Source organism: Stegodyphus dumicola, chromosome X1 (assembly GCF_044657685.1).
Source record: "Stegodyphus dumicola isolate Sdum_Otavi_A_Nest chromosome X1, ASM4465768v1".
Lineage (NCBI taxonomy): Eukaryota > Metazoa > Arthropoda > Arachnida > Araneae > Eresidae > Stegodyphus > Stegodyphus dumicola.
In genome coordinates, this window is record NC_140780.1 from 97,032,620 (window position 1) to 97,055,715 (window position 23,096).

The 23,096-nt window shown below is 32.3% G+C and overlaps 1 protein-coding gene across 5 annotated transcripts in view; it reads right to left on the reverse strand.

Moving 5' to 3' along the window:
- The window catches only part of LOC118195866 (uncharacterized), a 219,932-nt gene that overhangs the window by 140,105 nt on the left and 56,731 nt on the right, over positions 1-23,096 (reverse strand). For 2 of the 5 annotated variants that reach the window (XM_085808111.1, XM_085808112.1), the window contains exons 3-5: positions 18,903-18,978; positions 18,703-18,802; positions 632-706 (exon numbers count right to left, since the gene is read on the reverse strand). In XM_085808111.1, the coding sequence (XP_085664237.1) occupies positions 632-706; positions 18,703-18,802; positions 18,903-18,963 (236 nt within the window). In that variant the 5' untranslated portion in view covers positions 18,964-18,978. Of the gene's footprint in view, positions 1-631; positions 707-16,300; positions 16,367-18,466; positions 18,608-18,702; positions 18,803-18,902; positions 18,979-23,096 lie in introns of those variants that run through there. The other 3 variants (XM_085808114.1, XM_085808115.1, XM_085808113.1) reach the window with 3 other exon arrangements.

Consider the following 23,096-nt stretch of genomic DNA (forward strand, 5'->3'; position numbering starts at 1 on the left):
CCAAGAATATATGTTTCATTCAAAACCTCCTGAATCTGTACTAGCCAGCTTTCCAGAGAAAGTTCTCCATGAAAGCACCCCTCATCTTGGCCATACAGCTCTCATGGCTTTACCATATTCAAATAACCAAATTAACTAAACCCGAAGCTATCACTAAATCATTTGCCTTCTATTTACTCAAGCATTCAGGTTTCAAAAAAGCAGTACAGTGAAAAAGAATAAACAAATCTTCGCATTAATCTATGGTTGGAGAAAATCTTTGAAAAATAAAATGCTGCACTTGTAACTCAGTTTTTTTAAGAATTATTAACAATGTGTCTGGTGAGTCTACATGCCTATCATAAACCATTCTAATTTAATGTCATGCAATGAACTCAACTGTCTAATAGTTCAAAGGCATTCAAATCATGACATTCAAAACAATTAGCATTTCCATATTCAGTGTTAACATTGGAAGATAGGGACTTTCTGAGATCAAAAAACTTTTCCTTTGCATTTTCAAGGCCATTTTATTACATAATAAAAAAATATTGCAAGTACATGGGGATATAGGTTACATTAGAAATATTTCAGTATGTGGGAAATTACATGTTTTGTTATACAAGACAGTCATCAAATGCTCAAGTCTCACCTTTCTGCTATTGTGTTCAGATGTTCATCATTAGCAGCTCTTCTCATTTCTGCTTTATGCCTTTCTATAGGTATGCTTATGTAGTATAAAGACAAAAAATTAATACTTTTTAAAGAAATAAAAACATTAAAACTTATTTAATTGTAAATAAATACTACTTTTTACAAGTTATCCATAAATTCTGAAATTTTTTCCCTAAAAATTTAAAAAATCTGGGAATGTAAATTACATTTTAGAAAAGTGGAAGAGTTTCAAGATATAGTTAAATGGTAAGCTGATCCAACAGAATATTTCATTCATGTAACAGAAATTAAATAATGAGATTTCAATTACACAATGCTTAAAAATACACTACAGTAGAAGTCCAGAAATCCGCAAAGCTTGGGACCAGAGGTTGTGCGGATTTTAGGATTTTGCGGATTTCAGAGGAGAAAAGATAAATCATAATATTCAGACTAAAAGTGCAAAATGAATAAGGCATATTAGATACATTTAATTAAATTATTATATACATTATTGCAATAACTTATTATATGCATTAAATTATTATTACATATATAAATTGATTATATTATTCATTGTATTATTATATGTACACAGCATCGAGGTTTGCCGATTTCGCCTCATGCAAAGATTACCGGCTTCGGATTCCAGAGTTAGAATCACTGTTGCTGTAAAATTTCAACAGCTTTTCTTTATTTTTCTGTATATCATACACAATCGCGTGGCAATTCCATATGATTCTGCTATAAACCGAGGAATAGCATTTGCTTCCATGTTTTGCAGAATTTGCACTTTTTGCATTACCATCAATGTAACGTGTTTACGTTTTTCGACGTTGAAAGCAATAAAATCATGAGTGTGTTTCTTATCTGTCACTGTATTAAAAAGGGCTGAAATTTAAAATATTCTTAATTTATCCAACAAAACATCTGGATAAAAAAAGAAGGCAGCACCAAATAATCTCGTGAAATAACAAAGCTCAGAAAATAAAACAATGAGAATCGTGAACTTGAAAGAAGAGTTGAGTGAATCGTCTGCTTTTTTACCTCGATGCAGATTAGAGGTGGAAAAAACTTTTATCATGATGTCAATAATTTGGTATTTTCGTTGCGACTCATTATTAATCGGTAATTATGACGTCATTATTCGATAAGTATTTTTTCTTCGATATTTCATACTCAATGTTGCGGTTTCCGGAACCTACAAACTGAATATTTTGAGAGGCAACGCGGATTTCAGGAGTTGGTGGATTTCAGGTCGGCGGATTTTCGGTATTTGACTGTATTCGGTTTTGAGGACCGTAAAAAATGGCCAAACTATTGTTGATGTTTTAATTTAGATGAAAGGTTAGTTTCATATCATACTTTTTTGGTATTTGACAGTATTACAATATCTAGTACAAATATGCAATTAACCCTTTGGGGCACACCTAAAAATTTCCTTCTGTACGCACAGAAAAATTGAATAAAAAATTATTTATAGGTTACTCTGAACCTTTTTTATTTATAGTAGATGGCAACTCAACACAAACCAGTCCATACATTTTAGCCACATTTAGTTTTTTAAGGCCCTCATTTTTCAAATAAAACTTCCAGATTTTTTTAGGGTATAAAAGGAATCGTTTGAAAAGAAATTTCTGTTATTTTTTTTGGCTGTATGATAATCTCCTTATTCTATATTAGTTTTAAATTTTTACCTTGAAATCTTGCCTAAAATCAAACAGTGATCCCTAGGTGTGCCCAGACCGGGCTCACCAATAATCCAGGACAACTGAGTCTGTATTCTTTGTTTATCTGCATCTCATCAGTCAATTCATTGACAGCAATGCTCGTTTCGAAGCTCTATTCAATCAGTCTGTCCTCTTCGGGCACACCCACAGAAATAAACGATAAGTGCTATCTTCACAAAATTTTACTTGTGTACTCCTCTAGGCCTAATTAGACTGCCTAAGTTTTTTTAAATCAAAACTCTGACTTTAAAAGGTTGCATGCCGGAAAGGGTTAAACTGTCTTTTGGAGACTGCATTTGATCTAAAGCAGTTGCATTTACAAAATTATAATTCAGAAGAAACTGGTGTTTCCTAAATGTTGAATTTTCCATTACATAATATTATGTGCACAAAAATAATCTTATCAGTAAAAGTAATGCAGTCAGTTCTGATGAAAGAAAACAAATTCGGACAGTAACATTTTGGTCTTTGGGTTGCCTCAACTATTCAATGTTGGATTCTAGATTCTAAAACTTTCAGAAACAACACAAATTCAGAATTAAAAAAAAAAAAAAAACCTACACATGAATTATTCAAATTAACTGTTTAATAAAGAAAAAAAAAACTGTTACAAATATGTTCATGCTTTTTCGTCAAAATTATCTGCTATCCAGGCTTTATTTTAAACATGGATCATAAACAAGTACATGTAAAATTTCCCTGAATAAAGTGAGAAATTTTATGAAGATTATTTCACATCTGAAGTAAATTTAAAAAAAAACTTTTCATGTGCCTCTGAAGAGGCTGTGGAAATCTCAGTTATCTTTCTTCTATTACACACAGTAGAAACGATACGAATTGTCAGGGTTCATAGACACATTTTAGTTAAAATAATAAGCACCTATAAGCACTTTTCAAGCGCATTTTAAGAAAAAAAATAAGCACCTGTCTAATTACATCATACACAACTGCATAACCTTAAAAATTAGACTTGTAATTTAAAATATGAGAAATGAAGTACTTATTAAGAGAGAATAAGCATTACCTCAACCATGGCAAATAATTACTTTTTTTTTTGTTTTTAATGTTAAATAATAGTTCAATTTACAGAACTAGTTTACAATGAGATGGAAAAAAACTATGAAGAACTAAACTATATTACAAGATTTAATGATGAAATTTCAGTTCAAAATAGAGAAAATAAATAATAATAAGGCATATTTATTGTATATGCTTGGAACCTAATAATAAATACAATTTATTTTTCCACTCATATTGATATTTAAATCTAAATTCTGAATATTTTCTAAATTTTTATTGTATATTAGATTTCGCTTAACAGATATTGCAAGCAAAGTAATTTAAGTACAAAAGAGGAACATTTCTGAAATCAGAAGACAGAAATTTGCTTCATGCAGTCACCTTTAACAGTAAAAGCTTAACTAACCCGCATGCTTGGAAATTGGCGAATATTAGGACAGTCGAGTGTAACTTGAAGGAGTGGAGGGGGGTAGACTGTAGCCACTCTTTCGATTTTTCAGCTAAATAAATGCTTTTGACATTTCAATATGTACATCATATAAAAATAAACCAATGGAACTAAAAAATATTCTACTTAGCAAGCACAGTAAAACTCGTTGAAGTGTTCATAAAACAAATCTCGGACTGAACATCAAAATTAATTATCTCTGCAAAATATCGCAAACATTATTGCACAATATGTGCGCCGTAATTCTTCCCTATGTGATATTACGCAATTGGAATCAACAACTGCCGGTATTGGGAGAATAAAGAACTAAATAACTGGGGTGTTTTTCATTCTAATTTTCAACAGACGGCGTTAAATTTCCGGAATAGAATCATTCTTTGCTTGGGTTGGTCAACCGCAGAACTTTTAGTCCTATTCAATTCAGATTGGAAAGTGACCCAAAAAAAAAAAAAATCCGTTGCATGTTTTGCAGCGAACTGTAACAGTTTCAATATTTTGCGGAAAAAGGGGAGACCTCCCAACCTTCGTACTGTATAATATATTTGCCAAAAAAATGAAATTATTTTTACTATTCGATTACTTTCCCTTTATTTAAGCCATTCCGAATATTATTCCTTAGAAAGTTAATCTGTGTTAAAACACAACCATTTTTGGAAGTTTACTATACTTACGCAGTTACTGCAACTATGTTATTATAAACATTCATACATATGCTCATAATATAAGCATAACGATCATAATTAACATGAATATGAACTGACCAAGCAGAACGAGAATGCAAATTTTTAAGATCTTGATAGAAATTCAAACGTGTGTAGTATTTGGGTGGGAGGAAAAGAATGCCGAATGTACGGGAATTTTCTACTGCTTTCACAATTCTTTGACCAATAGAACGACGGGCACCTGTCTGTACTCTTCGTGCACACCAAAGGTAATGTTAATGCAGAGAAAGGGGGAAAAGCTATTTCCGGGAGTATGATTTACCATCTGACATTCCATATTAGGAAGAAAAGTTGTTTATTTAGTTTCGGCTTCGGTACGGGAAAAAATAGCACGTTCATTAAAAAAAAGCACTAAAAGCAAAAAATAAGCACTAAAAACAAAAAAATAAGGGCTTTAAAGAAAAAGTAAGCACCTGTAAGGGCCTTTATATTTTATTTTCAAATATAAAGACTATAAGAGCCTTTATATTTTATTTTCAAATAAAAAGAGGAACATTTCTGAAATCAGAAGACTGCTACGAACCCTGACAGTTGCTTTTACAAATGGATCTCACACTTTTTGCTAACATAATAAAGCTGCGGATTAAATTGTTGGGGGAAAAAAAAAAAAAAAAAAAAAAAAAACATTATATTTCTTAATAGAATACTTGCCCTTTCATGCTAGCAGTGTATGTAAAACTGGACTTGGAAATAAAAGACATAAAACAGTTTTTAAACATTATAAACCACTATTACAGTCATTTCTTTTCCTGAACTTACAGACCTATCAAAATTTTTAACCCTCTGAAAGCTTCTCATAACCCTTTGCTAAATTCACTTTTTCTGAATTTCACGCATTAGTTAAAAAAGTTTACAATTTTTTTACTTTTATGTTACTCTCTCAGAATGTAAATTACTGCCAAAATATGAATGAGAAAACTCAGATACAAAGCAATAATCCTATGTATGCAGTAAAAGATGAAGTACTTGTAAAATTACCAATATTCATTAAACTCTACTAAATTTCTACAAACTGGATGAGCAGCATATTATTTCCAGAAAAAGGTAAGCTTGGTTGCACATATTAGTGAAAAAATCTGTTCTGTGAGGAGAACTTACTTGTGTCTCCTATGGTATAAATTGTTTTGCCGACCTCAGCTCATTTGTAAGCTTTATAATGAATACTTTAAATACAAGCTAGGCTTATTCATGGACATTAATAATAGGGTTAATATTTTACTATGGCTAGCTACAGACTTCATAAGCACCCTTGTTTTACCTATTACACAGTTGGTGATCATCAAAACAAGCAACCTTTACTTTCTATAAAACTACTTGCATTTTATCAAATGGCAGCATTGGTCAAATATATGCAATGAAAGTCAGTGAATGTCTTGTCTAGTATCTCTACAAGTTTTGCATAAAGAGAGATTACGGAATTTTTGGTATTAAATTTATGATTTTTTTTTCCAACAGGAGTTTCTGTTTTACAGATTTATATGAAAATTCATATTTTACACTCAGAGAACACTCATTTCACAAGCTTTTCTTAGAAAATGTTCTACTATACTTTGAGAAACTTTGTAACTGGAAATACATGTCTAGAACCAATATTTAAAGAAATAAAACCTGCATTTCTTTTTCCTAAGCTTCTTTCTGTACTGACATGCCAAAGCTCACCGCGTTCCTCTCTAATATCATGAAAGGCCTCCTTTAGCTCCATCAAACACAGCAACTCAATGTCGTATATACACTCAGCTAGTGATACAAGTCCTCAAAAGAAATGCTCAGTCATGCTCTCTTGATAGTTATCCAATACTGTGCTGTTGTGGTTGCTGTTGTAGGTGTTGATACAAATGGCTTTGTCAATTAAATTACAGATATGCTCAATGATGTTCATATCTGGAGATCTAGATCAGTAATCTCAAACTGGTGGCCCACAGCCCAAATTCAGCCCCCAAAGCAATATATGCAGCTCATGCACACATTTCAGTTATGCAATAGTAAAATGTTTTGGAAGGAAACAGAAACTGAATGAGTAGATTGGGCTTTGTCTCTGTCACTGTATGTATGCCAGGTGATATGTATTGTGTGACTGGAGTAAGTTGGAAGAACTCCCCTTGTCAGAACAATCAGTAAATTCAGTTTGCCAGCTGAAAAATGGTAGAGCTTCAGCATTCTTGTGTTTCTGTTTCTATTAAATTGGAACTTTTGATACATACTTTCCTTTAGTCAGTCACTAGCTAGTTAGATGGATGCAGAGCTGTGCGACAGAGATAAACTGGCATAGCTACCTTTACTAAACTTCTGTATATACTTATATGCCACAACTCATGTTATACCTTTCTTAATATCATGTAAGAGTTCCTTAATACAGCAACTCGATGCAGTATAGACTCAACTAATCAGCAAAAGTTCTCACAAGAAATAGCCAATCATGCTGTCCTGATAGCTATCCATCCATATGCTGTTGTTCTAGGTGTTGATACAGATGACTTTCTCAATTACAATACAAATATGCTTGATGGTGGTCATGTCTGGAGATCTTCGTGTTTCTTAGATTTACATCATATCAAAATGTACTGCAAATTCTGAGTTTTGCTTACATACAAAAAAATAATTTTATTGAATTAAAAATATAAATAAAATTATAAGATTGATTTTAACTAAGAGATTAAACTCAAAGCCACATCTACAAAACAAAAAGGGATAAAATGGACTTCTTTAAAATAATAAAAAAATGTATTTTTATGATGTTCTAAGCAATAAAATTTTACCTTTTATTTATAACACAGTTTACATGACCATTATGAAACAAATACATAATTAACAATTTTAGACAACAGAAAGCAAACTGAGGGAGGAAAAGTTAAGTTTCTGAAATCTAGATAGAAATGACAGTATTGTTTTTCAACTAAGAAAATAAATTTAGTAAAGCTGAAGTTTTGTTCTTGTGCATGCCATTGCAAAATGATCAAAGCTATTTCCTGATGGCAAATTCCTTAAAGACTATTTCATTCAGTTGAACTTTTCTGTTGACACAATACACTGCATTATTCGTCAAGAAGTTCTATGTGAAAAAGTTTGCAGATGCATAATATTATAGAAACAGTAAACTTTAACCATGGATGAGCTCTGAATCATAAATAATTTATTGCATTGTTTGAAGACAATAAGTATGGAGAAATTATTTGTTACATCTAGGTGAGGTTACATCTAGTCTCTAGTTTGTTACATCTAGTCCAGGAAATCATTTAATATGAAATAAAAATTTTCATGACACTAAATACATATATAAAACTATCGATGAGCTACATAATGATACATGGATATCAGAATTAGCATTTATTATTGATGTAATTGTCCATTTAAATATTCTCAATAAAGAGTTGCAATAAATATGAACTTATCACGGACATGTATGCTGTTATTAAAATCTTTCGAAGTTAAACTGCAATTATGAGCAACACAATTCCAACCCAAAAAAATTGTGCATTTCCTACATCTTAAGTAGTGCCATTACTTTAATGAAAAATCTCAAAAATAAGGGGGGCAAAAGCATTATTACAAGAAAAATTTGAAAAACGAGTTAAATATTTAGATTTCAATTTCACATTATTTTCATTTTCAATAAAATTGAATGTGAATAAAGAATCAGAAAATTTACAAACGGAGAGGTAATTAACTTACGGTATGATATAAATTTCATTAAAAATCTGAACATACAGATTTGAATGTCTATTACTTCTATTAGTCAAAAAATAAGTATTTTCAATTACAAATAAGAAAAGGTCTTTGCTTCGTTTGGGAGTAGATTTATATGTGAAAAGTTTTTTCCCAGTTAACAAGTCTCAGAAAAGAACTCGATTGACCAAACAGCATCTACAAGCAGTGGTAAAGATAGTTTCTAGCAATTTTTCTCCAAGCTACAAACTTTATCAGAATTAAAATGTTATCAAATGCTAAATGTAGTTAAAAATGAAGAAATTATAATTAGTTATACACCAACATACATATTTTTTCTATATGTGTTGATGAATAAATAAAAGAAAGAGAATAGGTTGTCAATACTTATTCTTAAATTTTGAAAGCTTTCATAATTTGTTATTTTTTGCAGCTTTTGTAAAAGAAACACAACAGGTTGTCATTATTTATTTTCTCAACATATTAAAACAATTTACAATAAATGTCACTCAGAAAATTTAATATTTAACTGCCAATAAATTTGAATTAGAAAGTGTAACCAGCAGAAGATTTCTTGCAGGTACACAACTTTAAATTGCAGATAAAAAAATTTGAATTTTTTCTTCAATGAAATACTATTATTATGATTCTTGTTTACATACATTTTTAATAGAAATTAAAAATTTATACTATTAGTTCAGGTGGCATGCAGACCACTGATTTTGGTGGCTAAATTATCTGCTAGGACTACCCAGGATGCTCCTCAAACCATCTGACGACACAGTATATTATCCTGCGACACCCCATCATTATTAAGCTGCTGAACACTTCAATTTCACCAAAGCACCTAATTCATGCACCTGTAATTATGCCCCATACCATTACAGAAGCAACACCAGCTTGTAAATGCCTTGTCAACAACTTGGATTCATAAGCTCATGGAGGTTATGCTATCAGCTTGATGGATTGAGCTACCTTCGTCCAGCATTTAGGGTGCGAAGCTTAGATGAGGGCTGAAATTTTGTTCTGCTATGGACCATGACATTCGCTTCACTCTTCTGTTTATCTCATCAATGTCAATTTTTGCTACACAGTTCTCACAGACAAGCTTTCTGGATATCCCTCATTGAGTGTGACATTCAGTTCCTGTAGAGTCTTTGATCTGCTAGCATGGATGCTTCGACTTGAATATTTCTGGTCTTGTATATAACAGACATGGTGGACAGCTGTGTTGTTCTTTGTAGGAAGTCTTTAAGTCCTCTCCATGCTCTTAATTATCCATGCTAATCAAATGCTGAATTTCCTTTTGTTAGCAAACACTATCTTTGTAGCTTGGTTTGTCATGTAGCTATTTTTTAAATGACAGAACTAAAACTGGTTGTTGTCTTAATCATTTTACCCACCATATCATAGTATGCACAAATTTAAAAATAGTTTTAATAACACCCTTTAAGAAACAAATACCTAAGCATTAAAGCCTGGTATGAGAAGTTCAAGAACACAGGATAGGTTCAAGAACACAGGAACCAAGAACCTCAGCAGACAGGGTGGAAGCTGTGAGGCAGTCTTTTCTGTGAAGTCCAAAGAAATCGGTGCACAGGGCCTCACATGAATTACAGATATCAAAAAGCTCTCTCCATGACATTTTACACAAATGTTTATTGTTTCGTGCATACAAAGTGCAAATCGTTCAGGCCTTGTTGCCCAGTGACAGTATACGTCAATATGACTTTGTGGTCGAAATGCTATCATGTATTGAGGACGATGATGGTTATCTCAGACGAATTGTTTTTTCCGACGAAGCGACTTTTTTTGTCAGTGGAGTAGCGAATCGCCATAATGTGCGCTTTTGGGGTTCACAACCCCATGGCGAGGTCATGGAGTGCACCAGAGGCTGTCCAAAGGTGAATGTTTGGTGCGCACTATTGCATGATCGAATTATCGGGTCATTCTTCGCTGAGGCTACCATCACATCTGCAGTGTATCTGGACATGTTGTAACTGTATGCTGTTCCTCAGCTGCTTCAGTATCACCCCGATGTCTTGTTTCAGCAAGACAGTGCACCACCTCATTGGGGTTGGATGTCCGTGCCTATCTCGATATGACCTTTCCTGGGCGATGGATTGGTCATGATGGGCCAACAGTTTGGCCTCCACGCTCTCCTGACATAACCCCATTAGACTTCTTTTTATGGGGTTATGTCAAGGACGAGGTCTACTGAACACGTGTACCAGATCTTGCAACCCTGCGGCAACGGATAACCACAGTCGTTGAATCGATCCCTCCAGTGATGTTGGCTAATGTGTGGACAGAAATTGAATATCGCCTAGATGTGCTACGTGCTACTAAGGGTGCTCATGTGGAAGTTTACTGATGTGTGAAAAAAACTTTGATAGTTTGCAAACAATTAGACACCAGTTTCATATTTGTATCTTACTTCTAGCCTGAGTTATCAATTTATGTAATCAGGGAAAGACTTTTCGAACACACTGTATTTCTTTTACACATAAATTATAGTATGGTTTGTTTGATTATACCACAGCATACAAGAGCTATCTGCCTAAGGAATGGAATGCCTTTGTAGACAGCCTCACAGAAACAGCTTAAATGCACACTACACAATGGGAAAACTATGAAATTCCAATGCAGCCAGTCCATTTGCCAGGTTTTCCGGGGTCGGGTCGAACTACTAGCATTCAGAGATTTTACTGCTTAGTCACTGGTGACCACACATACATTACAAAGAGAGGATGAAATAGTTATTGGGTCATCCAGAAAGTTCTGCAGTTTTTTTCAGTGTTGCACCTCCCTTCCACATTCAAAAGACTTTGCTTCTTCAAGTCACTTTAAAATTTGCTGAATAGCTTGGAGTTCACTACTTTAGAGATTGACAAACAGCAGCTCATTAACTTCTTTAAGAATGAACCTAATGACTTTTAAAATGGAATTTTCTGGCTGCTGGAAAGAAGGCAAAAAGTCACAGAATAAAATGGTACTTATATGATTCAATAAAATTTTCTAATGTTTATGCTTCATTTTTTATTTATCATCAAAACCCTAAAAACTTTTCTGGATGACACAATAAAATTTCAGGTAATTTTGAAATACAGATACCAGTCTCAAAACATTCACATCTAGCAAAAGAACAATTGGATATTGAGTCAAACAGATTTTGGATGACAGTTTAGGATTCTAGAATCAATTCTAAAGTTTAACCATCATACCTGATGGCAGATACTTTTGTGTCATTCTGTGTGTAGTAACTGACTAGATGTTTTTAATTGACTAAATGTCTGGAGAATTTGCCAACCTAGCACCTTGCATATTGAGAAAATATACAGTAGCATAAACAATATGCAATCTTGCACTATCTCTTTAAAAGAAGGGGAAAGAAAGTCCTAATAATATGGCATAGCCACAGGCATTGAAACTTTAGTAATGTAACTCTGGCTGCCCAAAAAAAGAGGAAATGTGGATTAGAGATGAATAGGGTGTGTACTCAAATGGCCCCTCATACCATCAGTTCAGGTGCTGAAATGACAATGAAGAAGGCAACTTTACAGTGTTCTTGATGCCTCCACACATGGATACAGCCATCATGATGCTGTAAAAGCATTTATCAGAAAAGACAATATCACACCACCGGTGTGTCTGTGCATATCAATGAATATACAATTGTACGTGGAACAACCTATTCCAAACAAATGTCACATTTTTTACCATACATAGCACTGCCGAAATCATCACATGGTAGGTGTGAATACCTGGTGCTAAGCAACACACTCAATTTCTTGACTTAGGTACAAAATGTGACAATATGATTCCAAACAGCAATGTGAACAAAACATCAGCTGTCTTCAGCATTGGTGAATGACGGGCTGGTAAGACAACACATGTTGCTTGTATAGGGAATTTATACACCCAAGACATTTTTACAACAGTGATTAGAGCTTGAACAACACCAGCAGCAACTTCACAGCACGATAATTCGCATATACAGTTGGCTATAATTCTCCCCTCATCGCATCCTAATACAATGATTCTGATATGGTCTAGGTTCCTTATTCTTATATGATAAATAACATAACTTCTAATGCAAGAAATGAGTTAAACACAGTTGATGAAAGAAAAATTTGCATTTCAATCTATTTATGTTGCTTTGAGGTGTCATTACTTCTGTCTGTAATGTGTGCAGGCAATGAAATCATTTGCATACCCATCATGTTATATCATTTATGTAAATTTTATGTTTGTAAGGTGCTTCTTTCATGGTGCAGTAATTTGATGCCCAGCAGTGTGAGAACTCTCTACTCAAAATTTTCAGAAAGATGTTTTTTATACATTCTCTATTACATCAATGCCAAATAATGTCATAGATGTGCACAACACATTCACTGCAGATTATTTTGTTTGCAGTAAAGCTCATCTCTGCAGTATTAATTTACAAGTTCAATATTTAAATTTTGAAAAAAATCCTAAGTATATAAAGAAAGCTAGACAACATTTCAAAGAAAGTTAGGTTTCATAACATCATTTAAATTCATCTGAAATTTTTTACATTAATGCAACTTTAAGTTCAATCATGTGTAAGATACTGCATTTAATTGGTGGTGGTGTATTTAATTATGGCAAAGCACACGAGGACTATCTGCCTAAGGAGAAGGATGCCTTCATGGAGGACTTTCTAAGAGAAACTGGCTTGTATACACGTTACACATGGGGAAAACCATGAAAACACCCATGCAGCCAGCCCATTCGCGGGATTCGAACCTTGGACCGAACTACCAGTGTTCAGCGACTTTACCGCTCGGCCGCTGGTGGGCGCATTTAATTGAATTAGCACTACATAACTACTAATTAATAAATTCATAATTTACTTGAGAGTATATCACTGAATAAATTATTTGTATTTAAAAATATTGATCTATCACTTCAAATTTCTTTGCAAAACCCTGCTTAAACAAAATCAAACTAAAAATTGGTACCTTCTCATTAACTGCACCCTATGAAAACTTGGCAACTGTGAATATGGAAAAAATGTACATCGAGTAATTTTTACAGCTTTAGTCGATATAGCTGATATTTAATTTTTACAACTGGTGGAATGATAGTTAGTACATTATGAGCGAGAGCAGATATTTGTACCCGTTTCACAGATTGCCACTTATAAGCGGGACGGGTACTAGTACTCATTTCACGGACTGACATTGAAAAGCGGGACAGGTATTAGTACCCATTTAAAGTCACCACTTTTAAGTCACACAAGGGGAAAAATATTTCATATAATGTATGGATTGGGATATTTTTATTAGAACAGATTTTTAACTTAGGCAACTTATTTGTAATCAACTTGTATAAATATCTCTTATGTGCTGAGACATTTACATATCCCTGAACACATTAGTTGATAACACTGCAATTATGAAGTTTCATATTACATTGTAGATTAATTCTTTCTGTCTAATCAAGGGCAGATTTAAGGGGGCGATGGGGGTGCATGCCCCCCCATTGCTGAAATGAACAACAAAAATTATAAAATACTTTATATTTACGCTTATAATATATATGCACTTCCATATGAAAAATGATATATGTATGTGCCCCCCATGTGCCATCCCCTTGAGAGTTTTCTAAATCTGCCACTGCATCTAATAAAAATTGCTTAGCATTGTGTATGTATACTTTATACACGTTATATAATAGTTTATCTTTTCATTAGGTTCGAACTCAAAAACATACTAGTACGTAATGTATGTACAAGTGGCGTAGCCAGGGGGAGGGCACAGTGGCATAGCCTCCCCCCCGAAATGATCCAGAAGAATTTTTATGACCAAATGGTATCAAATGATACAACTTGGTACTTACTAATGGCTATATCTGGGGTTGACCCCCCCAAAAAAATACTGCTTATGCCACTGTGTATATATGTATAAACCTAAAGACCCTGCCTATCGTGCCTTATCATAGTCGCTAAAGTTCTCCTGATTGGCTGAGTAAGGATTTACGACAATGTCATTTTGGCGGGTAGACAATGCCTCCTACTCCAAATATGTGTATACAAATATACAAGTTGGTGCAGTTTGGTGACCAAGTAATGCAAACTTCGACATTTGAGCACAATTTCCGTCTACACATTGGAAGTTAGCGTTCATTGGCCTTGTTTGCTGTGAGGTGACCATTTGTGTGGGACTTTTTAACGCGGTATAAATTTATTTAAATTTTATTACTTTATGACAGTGAATTCTGATAGTGATAGCCATGTGTATGCAGATGACTTGTTGCAGATTTTAAGTGATGTGGAATTTCTGAATTAGATAATGATAGTGATGAGGAATTATTCCAACCTAGAAGAAATAGAATTTTACCTATACCATCCAGCGACTCTGAAGACAGTGATGATGAAGGGCTCGATTGGTCAAAAACTGATAATGAATTATTGAACAATTTTTAGGACGAAGTAGGGTTTTTACAACACCAAATAATTCAGAGAGTGTAGTAGACGTGGTCCAGTTATTTATTGGAGATGACTTATTTGAATATATGGTGACGGAAACCAATCGGTATCGCACATAAAACCTAGATTTACTTAGAGACAGAGCAAAATCAGTGAAGCGGAAAGATGCGACTGTGGTGGAATTAAAAAAAAAAAATGCTGGGATTCCTTTTCCTAACGGGGCAAGTTCGTAAGGACACAAGAGACGAATATTGGTCTAGAGATAAAACTATCCAAACTCCAATTTTTGCTGAAGATTCAGCAGGGATACATTCAGACAAATATGGTATGCATGGTATTTTTCCAATAATAATGACAGAGACAGCAGAGATCACCTTAAAAAGATCTGTCCAATCATAGATTACTTCTTGCCTAAATTCCAGGAAGTCTACAAGACAGAGGGGGAGTTATCATTGGATGAAAGCATTATACCATGGACAGGTTGCCTAGCATTCAAAGTTCATAATGCATAAAAAATTATAAAATATGGAATACTCATAAGAATGGTTTGCAAAGCTAAAACTGGTTACATTTGTAATTTTCGCATATACTGTGGAGAAGGAAGTCGTTTACAACAAACAATTTTAACCTCTAAGCGGCCAGGGTTTTCGCTAAGAAAGCACAAATTTCCCAAAAGTACTATGAGAACAAATGATTTTTTTTTATTATTTTTATTTATTTATTTATTTATTTATTTTAATGTAAAAACTCTTCTGGTATTTCATACCTGGATTTGTGTACTTTTGATATATCTCCTTAATTTCTTTGACATATTTTAATATGCAAGTATATATACGTTCTTACAGATATCACAAAAAATATTCTAGGCCGTATATATATGGCCTTGCAGCTTAGAGGGTTAAATCTGCTGGAACACTATTCCAACTTATGGCATCATATATATATGGACAACTATTACAATAGTGTTGCCACTTGTGAATTACTTTTAGAACATAGATTTCGGACTTGTGGCACTATTCATGCAAACAGAGGCCTTCCTCTTTGTTTGAAAAATGCTAAATTAACAAGGAGAGAATCTATATTTCATCGCCGCCAAAACATTTTATTACAATGCTGGCAATCAAAAAGGCCTGTCCAAATGATTTCAACAATACATTCAGCTGACATTGTGAAAAGCTATAATATTGACTGGGTGACAAAAGAAAGAATTTGGAAGCCAATATGCATTGTTGATTACAACAAATACATGAAGGGTGTTGATCGCGCTGACCAATACTTATCGTATTTCTCGACTGTGCATCATACCAAAAAATAGACGAAAAGGACTGTGGTTTTTTTATCAATTGTGCATTATTTAATGCTTTTAGAGTTTTTAAAACATTAAATACAAATACAAAAAAGCACAAAGTGTTATTACATGATGTCGAAAAACAGTGGATTAATGATGCTACTCCAAAAAATACGGATGATCCTGTACCAGGTACATCCGCTATGTCCAGTAGAAATGATCCTCCACAGAGAATATCAAAAGATTCAAAAAAACAAATTAGTAAAAACTACTACAGGTGGCATAAACAAAAACCTCGGAGATAGTGTTGTATATATGCCGCGCATAAGAAAAAAAGCTTACCATGTTATATGTGCGAATTTTGCAAAGTTTCACTACATCGGGGAGATTGTTTTTTTAAATACCACACTAAAAAAAAAAAAAAAATATTAGGACCTAGCCATAATTGCACATAAGTTTATAAAATAGTAAAATATATTTCTATATGTATAAGTTTATCTATTTATTTTTGCAATGTAAATTTCTTTGTTTTTTTTAATAAAATTTTGTTCATAAAAAACTCAATTAGTAATCTTTTAAAAAACAAAGATGGTAACCCTAATCCGATTATTGGCAATTGGAAGAAACTTATCTAAAAAATTTTTTGATTCTTATATTTTCCAGAATTTGTTCGTTCTTGAGTTATAGTACTTTGAAATTTTTAAGTATCCTACAAAGGTGGTAACCTTAATCCGATTATTGGCTATATGGATGTAAAAACTTATTCTCGACATTTTTTGTGCTTATATTTTTTTTTTCAAAAAACTTGTTCATTTTTGAGTTATAGGACTGTAAAACTTTTAAGTACTCTACAAAGGTTTTTACCAATTTTAACTCACCTCTAAGCAACATAGTTGCATATGTTAAATAGACCGCACAAAATGTGTTAATTATAAAATGTATAAATCCACGTGATTTAAACATGTAGGATGCCTGCATGCATCTAGTACTACTGTCGCACACATACTTGATATATACATAATATACCAAACACATGGAAATATTACCAAACGTTGAAACTGGAAATGCAGATAATCAAAAAATACTTAAAAATTACAGATCCATATAATCATACAATATTACAGTACAATATATTTATCTGCATAATTTTCATTTACCTTTACTGCTAGAAAATTGAGAGAAGAAAATTACACAATGTAATAATTCTTTTGATGTGAGAAATAATGGTAGAATTTATACTATCAGGCCATGTATATATGGACTTGAAATACCATATTGTGATCAGTTATAGCTCCAACACTTTCTTTTATTAAACAGGACTTTCTTTTATATTCTTACACTGTGTGCTACATCCCTTGCACTACAGATAAAAATGTTTCTTGTTACGCAATATAATGTAAATCAGGAGATTTTTACAATCAGTCAATGCCCTTAATATTCTACACGAAATAGACACTAGAGGACTATAGTAAGAAACAACAGGATGACATTTGACTGAAGAAACTTTGCTTTATAGAGGAAAAAAGATGTTCAATTTTTATATAGTACAAGATCATATTTTCTTGTCCTATAAATTACTTCCTGCCAATTAAATCTCTAAAGCTGGTATCGCTTTATAATCAAGCTGCATTTTATTTTAACTTTTATCTTCATGAAACAGTAGGACTGAATGCCTTGGCTACGATTTTGAGGCGTTGAATGAATGGATCTGAAATGCACATGGAAGCCAAGCCAGTAAATTCACACTTCTAAAAATGCAGAAGGGATGCACAAGAGGGATGTGTGAGCAAATTTGGTAATACATTACTACTGGTGTTATAGAGGAAAAAAGATGTTCAATTTTTATATAGTACAAGATCATATTTTCTTGTCCTATAAATTACTTCCTGCCAATTAAATCTCTAAAGCTGGTATCGCTTTATAATCAAGTTGCATTTTATTTTAACTTTTATCTTCATGAAACAGTAGGACTGAATGCCTTGGCTACGATTTTGAGGCGTTGAATGAATGGATCTGAAATGCACATGGAAGCCAAGCCAGTAAATTCACACTTCTAAAAATGCAGAAGGGATGCACAAGAGGGATGTGTGAGAAAATTTGGTAATACATTACTACTGGTGTTAAAGTAGACATGATATTTAATCAATGGAATGAGTAAGATTAATGGTAAGTTAAAATTATTCTGTTTAAATTCATCTGAAATTTTTGCATCATTCACGGAATCTAAAAGCATTCAATCACTTTGTAAACTACTAAATTAAAATTATATAACTACTAATTAATAAATTTATAATATATAACTGAATACATTAGGTAAATTAGAATTGCTAAATTATCAGTCACTATATATTCAACAATTTGCCAGCAATTTCTTTCTTTTGCCAAACACAACAGTGTTTTGTACAACTAAATATGTTAGGAATGATATATTCAAAGCAAAAACTGCAAAAATCAGATACTATTCTGGATACAAGCATTCAAGGTAAAATAAATTATACTCAATCATACTATTAAAATTACTGCTGCCCTCTTGAAATTCAAAGAAACTCTTGTTTCCTCATTCATGCCTAATGTCCTTGAAAATTCAAATGCAGCACTACCCTCTTTGAGAACCATCGTCTTGAAACATGAAGAAATGCAATCAACAGTCTGTATTATTTGCAAGGAATAAAAAAATAAACTTTTTCAATCTAAAATGTGAAGTAATAGTATCATTTAGTGCTAAATAACTTTGAAATGTTTACCTTAATGCCATACACAAATCTTGCAACAGTTTCTTTCTTTCTTCTGTTAATGCACCTTGAGCACGAAAAGCATCAACAACAGATGCATAGGCTTCCAATTCTTATCATAAAAAGATTTCAAAAACATTATATTATACATACAGTTATCACAACACCAAGTAAATACAAGAGTTTAATATAGAACAGTTAAATAGACAAACCTATACTCCGCAAAACTCTTCGGCATTCAACATCTGTGTAATCTACATGCATAGGCCACATATTTGGTACAATTTCCTGCAATATGTGTTTAATATACAAATGAGTATGAATATACAAAATGCTCACAAAAGTTCTTTACTTCCAATAATAATAATAATGTTTTAAATGACACAGATACTCATCTTATGAAATTTTTATATTTAAAAATTACAAAATCTAACGTTTTTAACAGTCTCCAATATTGTATTCAGAAAACATTTATATTCATTCTAAAAAGTAAAACACAGAAAGTCTGACGCCTATACAACAAAGACTGACCAAGATATTTAATTGTAAAATTCGAGCCTTTTACATACTTTTTCACGGCCACAAACCAAACTTATCGCTCACTTTGAGAAGTTGAGAAAAAATAAATGGTACTTTCCCATCAACACCACCATCTGGATTGATGGGAAACTTTCTTGCTTAACACAAGAATTGGCAAATGTAATAATCCAGTGGTTTCACAACTGCAAGTAGGACACATCCAGCTGTGGCTATTGAAAATATATCAGGCCACTCTACTGTTGGATGACATCACTACACTTGGGATTATGTTTTCGGCATAAACTGTCCTGTAGCATTTGCAGTTTCAGCATGTTTCAGAATACTTTTTAAATTTTATTTTTTGAAAAGTACTTCTAATCAGCATAAAACCTGTATAGTATTCCAGATTTTGAATTTTATTGTGTGCTTAACACTATAATAATTTTCAATTAAAAAACTATCAATGTGCATTTAAAGTTGTTTAATGAAACCACCGATTTACACAAATTTTCAGTACACGCATATATATATATATATATATATATATATATAAAATTTATTTACTATATATACAATCTATGCATTGTAATATATATATACACTCAATTATTATACAATACACGTGAATGCTATAAAAGTTCTTATTGAACTTTTTTTTAAACTTCTTTAAAAACAGAAAAGAAAAACAGCCTTTTATCTTAATAGTTATGGTGTAAGTATATCTGCTGCTCTCAGCAATATTTTATGTTTAAAACTGTAGTAAATAACAACAAATATATTTTTATGCTGATTCTACATGGGTACTATTTAAATATTTAACAGACATGTTGTTGTACAATAATTAAGGTATAAAACATATCATGTAAAATTGAGGAAGACTTTGCTCAACCGGCATTAAATTACTATTATATAAGTTTGTAGGGTTTTCCTTACTTTGCATAACAAATTTATTTTAATTTGATACCTTTTTCTAAACTCCTCAACTTCCCCTCACGTTCTCTTGCTAGAATGTAAATTTAAAGTTAAGTGAAGTGCTTATTTAAATGTGGGATCTCAGAGTTTATTCAGAGCGTGTTTCACTAGTCAAGCGTACATTTCGTTGTTGTTTCGCTAGGAAGCCTCTTGGCCATATCGGATTTATCATCATGCCGGTTAAGTTCTTGTGAGTCCACCTGGTAGGCGTAACTTAAGCACTGTCTAGCAGTATTTATTTTAGGTTTGACTTAAATTACATTCTATGGTTTAGTTTCACCGCAAGCTGGATGGTGCCTTTGTAATGCACGAAGACCGTGCCTTTCTGTTAACTGTTTTGAATTAATTAAAGGGTTATTTTTCACCCTTCTTCTCAAGTCAGTAGTTTTCTTCATGGCTGTGCGAGAATTCGCCAGGTCATTTTGGGATCTTAAACTTTGCTTTCTTTAAGGCTTTTACTGTAGTTTATCTGGAACAAGAGAGTAAGACTCTATAGTTTCATGTTAACAGGATCAAATACATAAAATACACTATTCAGAACTAAACCATGGATATTCTTTCAAATGACCCTATATAAATACATATATAAGTATATAAATACATATATAAGAATTAAGTTTTTTCATCTTTGTTCATTGCTAAGTTTATACCTTTAAAAGAGTTTTTTTTTTTTTTTTTTTTTTTTTGTGTGTGTGTGTGTGTGTGTGTTTTAGTTTTGAAAAGAAAAAGTGTGGTTTTTGTTAACACAAATTCCCCTGTATTTTAAATTAGATGTTAAAAATGTATCACAAAAATCTAGCACAAGCCTAAATTTCCCAAAACTGCCATGGGGTGATTTTAATTCCCAATTGCCCGTGGTACTTCACATCTGGATTTATGAACTTTTAATATATTTCCTTAATTTCTTGGATATGTTTCAAAATCCACATATGTATTATACATACGTTATTAAAGACATCACAAAAAATATTCTAAACCATATAAATCTGAGCCTGCCAGACAGAAAATTAATAAACAAACCAACCATAAATATGTGCAGTAGGCCATTAATGCAGAGTATTTATTAAATAAAAGTCCAAAAAAATTACTTCACATTAATAATAAGTTCCATTAGCACAGAAAACATTTTGCCATTTAATGTGCATTATGACAAGCTGGAAAACTGAGAAGCACTTCATGTAAAACAAAGTTCATTTACATTCAATGGAACAAAAACTGTGACATTACACAATCACTGTTTGTTGAAAATTAGTAATTTTCATTTTCTTGGTAAATTTTTAGTTTTCAAACACTTGGCCAGCCAGATCTCCAGATATCTCTCCCACCAAGCATGTCTGGGATATGATGGGACAGTGACTGCATCTACCAGGGAATGTTGATGACCTAGCCTGACAACTGGAGCAAATCTGGCAAGAAATACTGCAGGAAACCATACGGGAGCTTTATAAGTCTATGCCACGCCGTGCAGCAGCTTGCACCCAGGCCAGAGGTGGTTCAACACCTTATTGAGCTCACTACTTTGTAACTATGTAACTCAGAAATAAATCATTCAATTTTTCTGAAATTTTAATCGTTTTCTTTCTGTACATAATCTTCATATCTACCAATTTTTGTCTCCATTGGGTAACTCCTTCTTGGTACATTTATTTTTTTATTATAGAGTATATTTAATAAGTTTTATTTAAAATTTAGTTGAAAACATTTATTTTGTTTAAAAAAAATCCACCCATTAGCTGCTTTCAGATTGTGCATTCGATGAATGCAATTAAGAGTTTCAGTTCAGGTTTGAGTTTCAGTTCCTATAGTAATTGTGACCAATTAGCACACTTATAATTCTTTTTACAATTGTTATGCTGAAAGTGTTTTCTCACAAGTAATTTATTAAGTTTTCAAATGCCAAAAACAACTATAATACTCTCAATAATATGCTTTGAGTTAATGCAAATTATATTATGAAATGGCAATATATCAATATCGAAGTCTTCCAATGTTTCTGGAATTAATTCTGGAAGATTTGTGAATAAGATCTCTCTTCTGGAAAAGCATTGATCAAAATGTTTCATGACAATCTGCATGGTAATATTTAACATCAAACACCCTTTTTTAAACTTGCACACATTTTCACACTTCATTTTTAATTAGGTATAAATTATATTTCACTTCTCAGTTTATGTACTAGCTCTGAACATGATTTCAGTTTTCAAAATTTAATATCTTAGTCAGTTTTTGTTGTATGAGATTAAAACATTTTGAATTTGATTTCTTACAATGAGAATAAATTTTACTAATTACTACAGCGATTGGTGGACCATAGAAACTGTTACATTTTGTAAACATAAATATTTGTCTTTGCTTACATTTTTGACTTCAAGTAAATGTTTACAATTAACACTTGAAAAATAGAGGTTGCATAAAATAATTTACGAACGTGTCAACAGTATACATAAAAACCAATATTTTATATATCTTTTCATAAACCTAACCTGCAAATATAATCCTTAAAATAAATAATATATTATTAACACACTCATCAGGACCAATCCTATGCTGTCGGCCGCCCATGTACAAAGACCTAATAAACCGTCCCTCTAGAGAATTTTTCATATTTTGACTAATACTAAACACTGACGTTATACACTCATCAACCAGCATAAGAGTAAAAAGTAAAACATTAATAAAAATGAAAATAAAATTTAAAGTGTAAAACTTCATTTTTTGACCAGCTAATAGATTACAATAGTAACAAAATAATAAACACACAAAAATATTACCTTTAAAATAAAAACAGAAATTTTATAATTAAATATGCAAAACAACAGTATTTACTCAAAAAAGTATTAAAGCATAAATCTCGTGAAACTAAAAGTATATAAATCAGTCCTTCTACAAAGACTGCCTAATAATTAACTATAAAA